Here is a 14867-nt window from a genome sequence, read left to right on the forward strand (position 1 = left end):
TGCCAAGGTGCCTGATGGCTTCAGTAATGGAAAAAAAAAAAATTACACCCCCCCCTTATTATTTGAATAAAATGTTATATCATTAAATTATTTATGTAATATATTCATGTTATTCATGGTAATTATCATGTTAAGGATTTAATTGGCAAATACAACATTGTAATTTTTCCCTCTCTCAAATCATTCTCATTTATGCATAGTCAGATGCTCATCTCTTTCTGGGTTCCTGTGCTGAATGGTTAGAGATCGCTCTCCTTTCCTGGGGTTTTGCCACAATCGCACTGTATTTGATCTGTCCACATGAGAGCCCAAAGGCTGATTTTTATCTGCTCTTGAGAGAAGCTTGGATGCCTTCCCTGACTGCTCTTTAAATGCTTGTGTATTTCAGGCCTGTCTTGGCCAGAGCAAGCAAAATTGTGATGCTGTCTCTATTAGTTAAACCACAACTGCATCCTGGTTGTGGAAAATATGGTCCCTGTCAGATGGATGGTGGAAATTTCACAGTTGCACAATTACACTGAGGTGTAGGAGGCTATGTAATTTTTAATTTTGCCTGGCGCTTTGAGTCCTGAAGCCACCTGCGTGTTCTCTGGTGAATTGGTGCTTGCCAGAAGAAAAGGGAAAGTTAGAAAATAGAGGGTGCATACAAAGGAAGAATGTGGCAGATGAGCCCAGAACAAAAAAGTTAAGAAGACAAGGGGACTGTGGAGATGATCTGTCTTAGTAGTACACCAGCTTAGGTCAGCTCTTCATTTTGGCCAGTGTCTGGTAGAAACAAGGACTCGAGGTCCATTGCCTTTATAGATGTCTGAATTTCCTGTGTTAGGAAAATTCAGTGATGTTTTGTAGGCTATAGCAACTTAAAACTGATTTATCAAAGTGACTTCTTGCTTCTTTCTGATCTCTGCAGCACTTGCAATACAGTGAGGGCAATACTGGGCAATATCAAGCATGATAAGGGAACTAAATACACAACTTCCAGAATGCATTGGCTTCCACATATAACAGCTGTGAGGCTTCAGCTGATGTAGAACAGCAGCTTTCCAGCAACTCTAATAGATTAATATAGTTCCATCTTTGGTTTTGTACTAGCTCTGTCTTTTGTATAGAGAATGATATGTGTGAAACAAATCAGTTTTGAAGTGATTATTTGCTTTCCTTCTGGCTTTTTGGCTAATGCTTTCTTCTTGTTCTTTCAATTCCCCTTTAACTTTTTTTTGAGAAATTTCATTATAGCCAAATAATGCAATTGGCAGAATATGCTGGGCACCTTACTGTAAAAGAATATAATTTTTTGAAAGGGAATTCTTCCCAAATAACTTTTCAAAAAGGTCAATGTTTAGAGTAGCACTTGATGAGTGTTCTCTAGTCTGCCATTGTAGCCGCTACATTGTGTTTTATTTCAGTTCTGACACACTGATGTTTGGCATTTGTAGGATTCAAGGGATAATCTTAATCAAGGAATTATGGCCTTAAAAAAACCTCCAACTTTTTTGCATTGCTACTGACAAGGAACGTATTAGTGATATTCATTGCTACTATTCCAGTATTGCATATTAAATGTCATTAGTGGTTTTTTTGTTGTTTTTTTTTTAAGACAGAAGACATTGGTAAGTGGATTTTCCCACTTAGTTACATTCGTATCATATCTTATTTCAGTAGGAACACTCAATTCTTGCTGGGTGATATTTTTGTCTGTTCTTAGGTTTCTGTATTCCTGAACTGTCTTGAGGTATGTTGGAAGGACCCTGTGGTAATAGGAGAGTTGCAATGAAATTCTTACTCCTTTCATAGCTGTTGTTAATAGAGCTGAATTTAACACTCCTGTTTTAACACTTTTTTAATATCATCTAAAAGATGTGATAAAACATGGCATGAAATGAAGATTCAGGGATGGGGTGACCATCTGTAACTTGATCTCTTTGTCTCAGAACTGCAGTATAATGGCCCTGTGCACTGATGCGTTAGACTCTACAACTTGAATAAAAGTCTCGTAAACTTCTCCTTAAAGGTATAAAAAGGGGGGAAGGAATAACCCCTCATTTTTCTTCAGCAGAGGAAAGATATGGAACTTGAAGAACATCCAACTGGGCATGGATTATAAATGACTAGGCTTTTTTATTGCACAAGCAGGTTGAAATGCTTAAAATAATTACTTTTTTGTTTTTTTTTATTTATTGTTTTTCTTAGACCCTGCTTATTTCAAGAACTTATTTAATGTTTTTGAACCCGGGGTGTTGTTTTCTTGAACGGTCTTGCATTCCCTATTAACTTCTGGGTTTTGTTGGTATTGCAATAGGATCTATAATTTTTGTGCTTGTAGAGACTCTATGGTAGAGGTAACCTAAACCTCATCTGTGAATACTCCTTCTCTAAATGTCCCTTTACTATGGCTTCTCTCCCCCAAATGCTGCACTGCTGCCTACCTTTTTCTTCTTTCTTTACTTCTGCCAATAATCTTACGTTTATTTTACTTCCTTCCCCAATGTGCTTCATCTGATTCTGTTGACCAACATATATCTTAAACCAGAAGTGCAGTGTTGTCTGACTGCCATGAACTATAGCTGTATGAAGAAATCTTGTACACATCTTCGAATTTCTAGGAAAAATAATTTCCACTGAGTTCTGTAGCCTGATGCACATACCTTAGGTGGGATCCAGGCTGAGTTAAGAGTTTAAATTGGAAGGGCAGTTTATGCAGATGATTACACTCATGTATATAGCCTGTTTAGTAATATTAGAAGTAAATGTGTTATTTATTTTTTTTCCACTGTTTTCCTTTGCTTTTGAGAACTTTTAATTTTGAATTCTGAAATACTACCATTGGATTTCCAAGAAGCACTAGGAAAATACTGGTGCATCTGGGGAATCTTTTTCACCATTCTTTTGGGTGACTCCAGCTTTTGCCAGTAGCTGGTTGTTTTTCTTTCCTTTTCCTTTTTTTTGTTGCATTTGTAGATTGGTTTTTTAAGCCTCACTCTTAGAGGACTCAAATCATGTATTGGATCTTCTGACCTATTCTTAAATTCGAGTCAATGAATTATGAGTATCTTTTCACATTGTGTCAAATACGATGCAGAACAGTATGACTCCTGAAGAGCAGCAACATAATTTCTTTTTGGTCTTACTGAATTACCATTTGAAATGTAGTGATCTTCTGTTGGTCATGACTGTACCATGAGAAACCAAATCTGGTCTTTAGACAGCACTTCCTTTATTAAAGTTTACTGCTTTTGTGATGAGCATTCTGAGTTTTGTCCCAAATGTCTAATAGTATACAGCATTTTACCCAGTGTTGAAGAAAGGCATAATCCAGCCTGTTTAATAAGATAAATACTTATTTCATCACAGTAAGAGAAACTTTAGAGTGTTTTGAAAAGTACTATTATTTAAAAGAGGCCATGGGTAACAAACCAGGAATTTCCCTGACTAGTTCTAAGTGCCAGTGGAGCAAAATAGTAATGACATTCTGTGCTGCACATGATAGTCCTGTTAACCAAGGTGTTTTGAATTTCACTCCTTCGTTTGTTTGTAGTCTGCCAGCTGTCTTCTTTCATGTGTATTTGCAGACTTTTTATTAAAAAAAAAAACCAAAAGCAAACCCAAAGCAAATAGTAAACCTTTGCTTCTGGTAATAACAAAGTGGTGCCATTCTCTAGGTAGTCTTATATGTGTTTCTTCTACCAAAGCTCTAATTTTACCTTTCTTATGTTTATATGGCAAGAGAGCAGAGACTTTATTTTTGGCACCCAAACCACTAAATATTTTTTCTAAAGCTCAGGAATCCTGTTTGTTTTAAATATAGAATTACAGTATTACAATAAAACAGAACAAGAATGGAGTTGAACTATTGAACTGTTGATTTTAGTCTGCAGTGGCTTCCAGTAGGAAATGCATAAGCAGTTAAGTGTATTATAGCTACATAAAGTAATATTAAGGAGGCTGCTTCTCAGTTGTTTGTTAATGAAAGTACCAAGGATATTCAAAATAAACTGTTGGTCTGTGTTAGAAGATTGCAGTATCCAGGAAAAGCAAGAGCTGTTTGTGGTTTTGGAGAGGCGAAGTTACTTATCTGTCCTACAAAATAAGGTGTTGCTTAAAAAAAAAAAATGAGATTTTCTACACAAACTGTGCCTGGGATATTGGGAAGGTTTTATTTTACTTTGAGACTGTGCTTCAATTATGCTAGTATGTCTTCCAGATGCCTTCAGCTAACATTAGTCCTTTGCTAGAGCTACCCCGGTCAGTATTCTAAAATACATTAGGATTTGCTGTGAAGGCTCCTCTGCCATTTCCTTAACAGTTCTTGGACCAAAACTACTCGCACATGAATCTGCCAAGACTCTAAAGGACCAGCACCTCTAATATCAAGAAATCTGTATAGCACTAGCTTCCCCCCCCCCCATCATTTTAGTAAAGAGATTACTGAAACTATTCAAGGGAAATTACAGTCAAATATATCATAAAAGTATTGCAGCAGTGGGATTTCATTTCAGGATAAAAACCTGAAAAAAGCCCTTCTGAATGCTTTTTGCGTTTGCTTTAGCTGTATGTATTGAATGTTTAGGGTATTAGTGACATAATTTTAAAGTCATGTAGAGCAACCAAAGCAGGAAATGGAGAAATGCTTTCTTAAGTCCTTTAAAAAGTTAATCTTTGCAACCATGACTTGTGAAGTCTTTATTTAGACAAAATGTCATGGGGTTTGTTTCTCATAAAGCTGAAAGAAAAGATTGATAAAGCCTAATGCAATATATATATATATACTCATATATATGTTTTCTATGAGTTAATGAAGCTTAGTGAAATCTACTGATATTTGTGTGTGTCCTGTGACCCCCATACTTTTCTTGCTTTCTATTCAATATCTCTTGCTGCTATTGCTGTAAGCCTTCTTACAATGTCCTCTGTCACCTTCAGTTCCTCCAGTTCCTGTCTACTGACTTCATCCTTCCTAAATATTGTCCAGGTGAGACTTAGACAGTTCGTGTAGGTTTCCACTGTTAAGATCCTGTAAGATACCACTGACTCTCAAGCTTGTCATCATAAGAAATCTGGTATTTTCATCGTTTAAATGTGGCACAATTAATTAAAATGTAGCAATTAACAAAAAAAACCTTTGGATCATTCAGCCTTGTGTCTGGTAATGTGCTAATTGTGTTCATTACCCATATGTAGCAACAGGTGCATTGAAGAAAGACTAAATACTGGAGACAAAGAATGTTTTCTTCACAAAATGGCTTAGTTTTGTTCACTTGGTAAGAGTAGCTGTTGGCCTGTTTTCACAGAATATGAATGAGGTGCAGAGTCAGGGTCTAGTTCTTTCACAAGAGATGATTTAATGGATAGTGATAATCGTAATAGGAGAGAAGGAGGAGGGGGAAGACTGAAAATATATGATAATCTCTGATTTAAAAAATGGTGCATCTGTTTAAAGCTGAAGTTATGCCAAGATAATATTGAAATGTCTGGCCCTTAACTTGATATGGAACATAGTAATTACTTTTCTCACTGCTGTCAGACATCTATATTTTAATACGTATGCTGTCTGAGATTGTGTATGACTGCTCTCAGGAGAGATACCTGATGACTGCATATGCTACAGATGCCATATGGAAGGAAGCAATCCTGCTTACGTATTTCATGCTTGTCTTAGTAAAGGATACTGCAAAGAGCTAATTATTTTTTCTTGCTTATTTTCATATCCACGTAATTTTTCTGTGTATCTTTTCAGCTCGTGGATAAAACTGACAGGGAGTACTACACTCTGGATGACATGTTTGTTTCCAAAGCAGCCAAAAGAGTGCGCAGTGGGGAAGAGGAAGAAATACAAAGAAGAAAAGCAATACGTGAGCACCAGCAGCTTGCTGCACGCATGGAAAAGTGCCCATACTGCTACGATAGTAATGAACTTTCTAAACATCTTATTGTTGCAATTGGCACAAAGGTAAGAAAATAGCAATTTAGCACAAATGTAAAAATAAAAAAGAAATAAAGGAAGGTAATGTTGGTGCTGGCGTGCCTAAGGTTAAGAATGAAATGATTTATTTTTCCTCACCTTCTTTTCCTTGCCCTTCCAGTTGATTTCACAAATTCCTTAAGGGTGAGGGAGAAAAAGATATAAATCTGTCATGAATTCTAAAGGTAATCTTTGATATCAGAACTTCACACTTGTGGATCTGTGGAAGACAGGAGCAATAATGAAAGATCTGAGTTCAGAGATTAAACTGTAGGTGGATTTGTGGGAGACTAAATCACACTGCACTGGAGGAAATTTGAGCTGGTGAAGAACTGTATCTTAATGATATCAGAGAAAATTAAGTGGAGAATTCAATTTTTAAGCCTAAAATCCATTGAAACAGAAGTTTGCTTTGGGGAACCTTCCTGTTTCTGTGAATGCTTTTAAAAGTTCCATAAGAATTTGGATTTACAACATCTGAAATGCTTCAGTGTAGGTTTTTTTGTCTTTGTTTCTCCAAAATTTTCCTTTATCATTGATGTTTTTCATTTGACTTTTTATAGGCCAAGAAATTGAATGCATAAATACATATTATAATGCACTGCATTTGTATTTCTATATAGATAGATGATATGTATAATGTGTATAGATGTATATCTGTCTCTATGTATGTGTGTATGTATAATTATAGAACCAACTAGGTTGGAAAAGACCTTTAAGATCATCAAGTCCAACCTTTACCCCAGGACTGCCAATTCTACCACTAATTTGTGTATTTATATGTATTTATATATCTAATATCTATATCTATATATACAGAGTGTCCTGATTTTGGCTGTGATAGAGTTAATTTTCTTCTTAGTAGCTGGTTCAGTGCTGTGGTTTGGATTTAGGCTGAGAATTATGTTGATAACACACCAGTGGTTGCTAAGCAGTGCTCAGGGACTCTTCAGCTTCTCACACTGCCCTGCCAGGCAGGCTGGAGGAGCACGAGAACTTGGGAGGGAGCACAGGTAGGACAGCTGACCTCCAGTGCCCAAAGGGCTATCACATATCATATGACATCATGCTCAGTATAAAATCTGGGGGGGAGAACTGGCCAAGGGCTGGGAGTTGGCTGTGCATCGGTCAGCAGGTGGTGAGCAGTTGCATTGTGCATCACTTGTTTTGTGTATTCTAATACTATTATTATCATCATCACATTAATTTGTATTCCCTTTCTTTTCTGTACCATCAAACTGACTTTATTTCATCCCAAAACTTCTACTTTTTTCTAGGTTTTATCCCCTATCCCTCTGGTTGCGGGGGAGAGTGAGTAAATGGTAGCTGTGTGGTGTTCAGCTGCCTGCCAGGTTAAACCACAACACAGCTATATCTGTGTGTATGTATTTCATTAAAAATACATCAGATGTTCATCTAAATTCAGAAATTATTGTAGTGGATTAAACAGTATGATTTCATAATAGTTAGGATACCAGTTGGTCTGTGGGGCTGATATTACTGCCTTGGTGTTGCCTCTGGATACTACTAGTTCACTGGAGCTACTGAAGGATGATTGGATCTTTTTAAAAACACTGAAATTACTAATACCATGTTATAATTAGAAGGTAATAACTTCTATTGGTTTGAATTTAGCAAATGATGTACCTCAGCAATGGGAAGGTTTTTATGCTAGAGAAATGAACACTTCAGTTTTTGTTCACTTTTCATAGGTATACTTGTCTCTGCCAAGCAACCAGTCCCTTACTGAAGGTCACTGCCTGATAGCCCCTCTACAGCACCATACTGCAGCCACTCTTTTGGATGAAGACATCTGGGATGAAATCCAGGTGAGCTCAGAAACTGTCTCATGTTCTAACAGTTTTGTAAAATAATGTTATTTTAAATAATAATAGACTTGTCATCAGCATCTATTTTAACAAATTCCAGCCTGGCAGCTCCTCTTGAATTCCACTCTTCTTGAATTCCATTCTTGCATTATGGATGGAAATTAGTGGACAGATACTGAAAAGGGAAGACACAGGGTAAACACAGAAGTTCCCATTTATAAACACTATAAAAAGTTCCCTGGCATGCTGCAGAACCTCTGTCACTGGAGGCCTTTGAAACCAGGTTAGAGGAATATCTACCAGAGATGATGTAGATAGAGCTGTTCCCTTACAGAAAGTGGAATAACTGGCTTCACAGTTAATATTTCCTTGGGAAAAGGATTATCAGGACAGAAAGATCACTTATAATGTAACACAAGTTGGAGGTCTTTTGTTTATGAAGCTTCAGGCTTTTTAAGCTAATCTTGGGTTTGGCTGGATGTCAGTTGAGAAAAAACTCTAATTCTTCTTCAAATCAGTGAGATTGTCCTAACTTTTTTGAAAAGAAATCTTAGAATGAAGTGCCAAGAATGATGGGTCATGCTTTCAAACTCTCTTATGAAGGCAGTTTGAAATTATTGAGGAAAATCAAGGGAGGCATGTAACAAACTTCTGCCTAGGAGATTGTGATTGTCAATCTTCTTTTCCCCCAATCAGAATTATTGCAAGGGGAAAACAACTTGCAACCTTTTATATCAAAATGTTGGAGACTACTTCAGACTACAGAAAGATGTTGTTGGTTGCAGTTGCTTAGATTAAAAAACAGAGTAATTCTTGAGTTTGAAATTATTTAAGTAATGTTGGTCTTGCCTCAGGACTGGCAGATGGATTCTCTGACTTTCCAGGTTTGTTCCCCACATTAATTCTCATGGCAGATGTAATTTTTATCCATTGTTTCCTAGTAAATTATGCTTCACCCAAGCAGGAGGGGAGAGGAATACTTTTGTATATGACAGAAATGTCTAAGAAAGTTGGATAAGAAGCAAGTTAAGTCCAACAAGTGGGATCAAGAGGAGCAACAGAGCATGGGAAAAAGTGATGAATATGTTTTATCTACAGCTTCTATTTATCCCAACTTCTTTTAAGTAAATAAATGATAGTTTTTATAAATCTGTATGAGAAAGAAAATAGCATAAAGAAAAGATAAGCAAATGCAGTTTCTGTATTCAGCACTAGTCTTTTCCTTGCTAAAAAATGCAGCTAGTTGGTACAACCAGTATCCATTGATGCTGTGACAGTTTAAGCATTTCTTTGCAACAGAATAATTTGGAAGCTGATGGACACAAATTTCTTTTTTTTCTTTTTTTTTTTTTGCTTATATTTATTTCAGTAGGAGGAGTCTGGAAGGCTTTAGCATTCAGGCAGACTATAAGCATACAGTTATTCAGTGACGAATTAACATTCTGATGCCAGAGCCATATTTGATATTGCTGTTGAGGGGAAAAAATTATCACACTTCAAATATAAAATGTTGTATTGAGCAGATCTTTTAGCTAACTATTTTTGCTGGGATTTTTTTTAAGATAGGTTGGAATAAAGCAAGAAGGGTTCCTATATATTGTGTGCCTTCAAGCGCTTGAATGTAACATTTGTGTGGTTTAGACTTGTGCTCACTTGCCAAAGTAAATATGCATGTAAATTTTTAATATGAAAAGATAAATCTTTACATATTCTGTATTGACTGAACTGTTACATGTATCAGTGTGTGCATCTGAGCATGATCCAAACACTCATATTTGCTCCTATGAATGATTTTGTTGTTTCCATTTGGCCCACTCAGAATTTGGAGGAAAGTGCGATTTTTTTTAAAAACAGCAAAATGCAATCTGGGAAACGTTAGCTAACATCTGCAGATATTCTAGGCATTTCAATGGCTTTGAATTTCAGTTGATATTACAGGGTAGCAACTGTCTTTCCCAGCATTTGGTTTATTATTTCTCTTATCTCACCACAGGTGTTCGCTTCCTTGTATTTCAGACGTAGAGTTCTGGGGGCCAGGTTTGAGGGGCCCCAGAGATATTAATTCAGAGTTGTCTGTCACTTTGTGCAGTTAAGTCTTATGTTAGTTGTGGTACAGTGATATATGAACTAGGCAGTATCTTCCAGCTGTGTTTCATCAGTTGTGTTAGGTGGATGGTGGTAGTGTTTTCTTATCACAGCATAGAGCACCTTATTTGTGAGGAAAAATTCACGGCACAAGGGCTTTGGAGAGCTTAAATGACCTCTCTGCTGTGAAGAGAGGTTGAGAGGGGTTGTTCAGCCTGGAGAAGGCTTCAGAGAGATCTTAGGATAGCCTTGCAGTACCTAAGGGGAGCTTTTACAAAGGCATGTAGTGATAGGACAATGGGTGTCATGGTTTAAACCCAGTCAGCCACACAGTTTCTACTCCTCCTACTCTTTCTTTCCTCCCCCCTGCCCCAGTTCCTGGAGGGATGGGGAGGAGAATGGAAAGAATGTAACTCCCACGGGTTGAGATAAGAACCGTCCAGTAACTAAGGTATAACACAAACCACTGCTGCTGCCACCAATGATAATAATGATAAGGGAAATAACAAGGGAAGAGAATAAGATACCACCTGCCAAAACGAACCCGACCGAGAAGAGAGTGCCCTTCCGGGTAACTCCCAGTTTCCTCCCCGGGCATGATGTGCTGTGGTATGGAAAACCTCTTTGGCTAGCTTGGGTCAGGTGTCCTGTCTCTGCTTCCTCCTGGCTTCCCCTCCTCCCTGGCAGAGCATGAGCCTCACAAAGTCCTATGCCCAGTCTAAACATTTGAGCAGTAACTAAAAACATCGGTGTTATCAGCTCTGTTCCCAGGCCGAAAGTCAAAACCACAGCGCTGCACCAGCTACTAAGAAGAAGAAAAAATGACTGGTACTGCTGAACCCAGATCAGGGGGAATGGCTTAAAACTAGCAGAGGGTATATTTAGATATTACCAATTTTTTTACTGTGAGGTTTCCCAGAGAAGCTGTGGCTGCCCTGTCCCTGGCAGTGTTCATGGCCAGGTTGGACGGGGCTTTGAACAACCTGCTCTAATGGAAGGTGTCCCTGCCCATGGCAGGAGGGATAGAACTAGGTGATCTTTAAGGCCACTCCCAACCCAAACCATTCTATGAGTCTATGAATTAATATAAAATATTATACCTGAAAGCTTTGAAAAGTTAATTCAAATGATTTTTTTTTCTTCTTTAAACAGATGTTCCGAAATGCATTGGTGAAGATGTTTGAAGCTAAAGACTTGGACTGTGTGTTCCTAGAAACAAACCTGAGTCTGAAGAAACGGTATCACATGGTATATGAATGCATTCCTCTTCCAAAAGAAGTAGGAGATATGGCTCCAATCTACTTCAAGGTATGTGCAAACATTTTTTCTTAGGTCATCTGAATGTATGTATCATAATTCATCTATTTCTGGAAAACTTTTTGATATTCAAATACTTTTTTTGAAAAGATAGATTCTTTCTATCTGAAAAGATAGATCCCATTTCTTGATCTTAAAACAAGCCCTGTGAGGTGATTCTGTTTCCCAAGTTTTTCACTTAGTCAGTGGAAGAGCTGTATGTTTCTGTGCAGTTGTCTCCAGTCTGACTGCACAGACAAATAGGTGAGGAAGATGAGAGGATAGTAGTTTCTTGAGGTGTTGTAAGCATTGCAGTACTTCTCACTCAAGTCCTGTAATATAAACTAAAACCACCATACATGTGCCTAGGCAAGCATAAAATGAGAAAATGATGACGACTGTTTTAAGAAATACCAATATATAATGTTCCACCCTCATTTGATTTCAGTAAGCCCACGTGTTACATGTGTCTTAGGTCTCCAGTGACCATTAAACAGCATGGTAGATATCTTTTCTAAAGTTTTTCTGGTCTCTTGCCCCTGACTCTGTAGGGAAAGGTTACATGAAAGCTTTTGCTGGAACTGAGGCCTATTGGCTTTCAGCAGCTGGATCCTGATTAGCCTTTTATAAGTAAATTATTTTACTGGTTCTTTGAAATATTATTTTTGTTTTCTGGAAATGATGTGATTTTTGATGAAGTGGAGCGGTCAGTATGAACAGCAGTGTAGTAACTTTTACCATATTTGAAACCCTCCAGCTGGTAGATGTCATTGCTATGCTTCAAGCACTGGTAAAACTCTTGTTTTCCTAAAGGAAGGACAAAGTACAAGACTTAATCCAATTCCATTTGTGTAAAATTTTATTTCAGAAGTGTCCACCATTAAAATACAGAGAAAATGAAATTTAAAAGATAGCTACACTAAACCCACTTCCCATACTATGGAGAATACAGAGGCAGACTTTGAAGGTTTTTAAGTGCAGGCTTCTAAGCTGGATTCTCCTTTTGGTATTTAAAAAAGGAAAATAAAAAAGGCTAATATTGTGTAATGAATTCACAGGAGGATTTGTATGAGCTTAGAAAAAAGAGAATGTGACCTTTTAGTTGGAACTTTTTGGAAATAATTTATGTCAGGCAAGAGTTAATTTTCAGGAAAAAAAAAGGAGCAGAATTAAGTGAGTTTGAAGATACTATATGATGCCTTTTTAAGTTGTGGAAATTAGAAAGGTTTCCAGAAATAAAGTTACTTTGTTAAGAGATAATTGGTACTTGCAGTGCAAAGGACTTGACTACATCAAGAAGTTAGTTCTTTGCTTGCTGTATAAAGGACTATTTTCACATTTAGATAAAATGATTTTACAGAAAGCTATAATGGAATCTGATGAGGAGTGGTCCATGAACAAGAAGTTAATTGATCTTTCTTCAAAAGACATTCGGAAATCTGTAAGTAAAGAAATGTATTGAACACTGAATTTCTCAGCAAATTCTTTTAATCTTTTTTCATTGTTAACTGTTTCAAAGAGAGAAGAAAGGGAACACAATTAAATTAGTGCATCAGGAGATAGCATAGGTATGATGAGAATTAAGAGTCTGACTGAACTCCTAACTGACATTAGGGAAAATAATCCCATTCATTTCAACAGTTGATGGACCGAGCTGCAAGCATTGGTTAGGAACAAAGCTGGCACTTTGAGGACTTGTACCAGCATAATTTTCTTGATTAAGAATTAAGGTAGATCAAAGATCTGCAAATTACTTTCCTGAAAAAAAAGCACCCCATTGATGTATCTTTTTCATTGACCTAAAACAGCCTTTTGTGTTGCTAAGTCTAAGAAGCAAAAGTATAAATAGCATTATGAGTCTTTTTTTTCTAAAACAAGAGAACAGAGCTCTGTCTCCGGGATACTAAACTGAAACATCTATGTATATGCAAATGTTAAAGGTCTAGTGCTGAAACTGTTCCGTATTTTTAACACTAAAGTGAAAGATGTGTGGTATGTAGGCTTTACCACAAATAGTTTACTACTATGTAGCAATAATACTTAATTTTTGAAAGAGTCTTTTAGTAAATACAGCACCTTTGCACTAAGAAATCCTAGCTTAGAAGAAAGAGGAGATGGGTTTAGCTATGAGACGTGAAGCTTAGTATGACAAAGAGGGAGACTAGATGCTAAAGGGTAAGGGATTGGGTGGCTGTATAGTATTACTACATAGTGACTGTATAACAGGAGGGGTTTTGCATACTGTGGTGAGTCCTGAACTAAACTGACAGTGGTAGCAAATGCAGCAAAAAGACAATTTCTTCTGCCACATCAGCTGAATGTCATAGAAATGTAATGGGAGTCAGTTATGGGTCACCTTGTTCAAAGTGGTGAGGCTTCAGCTGGAAAATTCAGGTGTGGTTTTGGGCTCAGTATTTTAAGACGGTTAAAGAAGGAGAGTAGAGGTTATAAACTGAAGAAGCTGGTTTAGGGGTTAGTGCAGACTAGGAAAGAAAAGACTGAAATGGGATGTGATAGTAGCTTTCTGTATATAGGAGGTTGTTTTAAAGAAGATAGTACTTAATTGTTCTCTAGCTCTATTGGGTGCAGACAACAAGGAATTCAGTTAATATGTAGCAAGGACTTAGGGAACACTTTAAACTTAAGGTGGATGTAAACATAAAATAGTAAGGTTTGAGTATCTTTTTCTCATTGGTGTTTCAAAACAGGGAAAGCCAACATCTGTCACAAAATAAGGTATAATTTTTTGGCACATAGTAGGGCATCAAAACGTTTGATTTCTAGAAGTTTCTTAGCTATACATAATGTGACTACTGCATTGCCATTTGGTGGTAAACCACATGAAGATTAAGATGCGACAGTTTCTTTAAATTGCATCTTTAAATGCATCTGAGTGTAAATTGTTATACATTTGTGTGATTTTAACATTTTTTTAGGGTAAAAGAAATCCCTGTAGCCTTCAGGAAGATATGAGTATAGCTTAAGTGACGGAGATAAGGTTTGGGAAGTTTGGATAGTTGTATTAGGATATGGGGGTGCATAGAAGAAGGGTCAGACAAGGCTGAGATGTCATCTAATGGGTGGATTGTGTGCAGAAATTGAGACTGTGGTGTCCAGAAGCAGAGTCTAAGCATTGGACCCTTGCACAGCATCAAGTCCCTCTGCTTCTCCCTCTCCTCCCTGCAGTAAGGGAACTGGGCAATGGGCTGGGAGAGGGGACACAGCCAGGAGAGCTGACCTGGCAGCAAGCATTGTTCAGTGACAGCCACAACACTGGCAAGTTATCAACACTGGTTTAGTCACCAGTCCAAATCTCAGCGCCATATGGGCTGCTATGACGAAAATGAACTATCCCAGCCAGACCTGACACTGCTAGACACAGATAAAGCTGACATATTTCTTAAGGTGTCAGCTGCTGACCCATTTTTCCTTATTTATGATTCTTTTTTAGTTCATTTAAAGTGTTTTATGTTTCTTGCCTTGCTACATCGCCCCTCTGTGTTAAATCTGAATTATTTTTAGAGTGAATTTTCAAGCAGTATATCGAACATGTCTTTTGAAAATTGGACTGTAGCAGAGGAATTGGTTATGAACTTGTGACTTTGTAAATCTTATTGGGAACATCCTTAACAAGTAAAAGAGTGGAAAATAATGTTGCAGTGAAAAGCAGGAATTACTTAAAATATGTAGCAATAAAC

General features: G+C 37.3%; 1 protein-coding gene across 4 annotated transcripts in view; it reads left to right on the plus strand.

The window, feature by feature from the left end:
• Positions 1 to 14867, plus strand: part of CWF19L2 (CWF19 like cell cycle control factor 2) — a 74963-nt gene that overhangs the window by 58004 nt on the left and 2092 nt on the right. For all 4 annotated transcript variants that reach the window (XM_061457781.1, XM_061457784.1, XM_061457782.1 and 1 more), the window contains 4 exons: positions 5735 to 5947; positions 7672 to 7788; positions 11026 to 11181; positions 12530 to 12610. In XM_061457781.1, the coding sequence (XP_061313765.1) occupies positions 5735 to 5947; positions 7672 to 7788; positions 11026 to 11181; positions 12530 to 12610 (567 nt within the window). The remainder of the gene's footprint in view (positions 1 to 5734; positions 5948 to 7671; positions 7789 to 11025; positions 11182 to 12529; positions 12611 to 14867) is intronic.

Source organism: Pezoporus flaviventris, unplaced genomic scaffold, assembly GCF_033815535.1.
Source record: "Pezoporus flaviventris isolate CSIRO_AGI_PZ_B2104156 unplaced genomic scaffold, CSIRO_AGI_Pfla_v1 ptg000025l, whole genome shotgun sequence".
Taxonomy (NCBI): domain Eukaryota; kingdom Metazoa; phylum Chordata; class Aves; order Psittaciformes; family Psittacidae; genus Pezoporus; species Pezoporus flaviventris.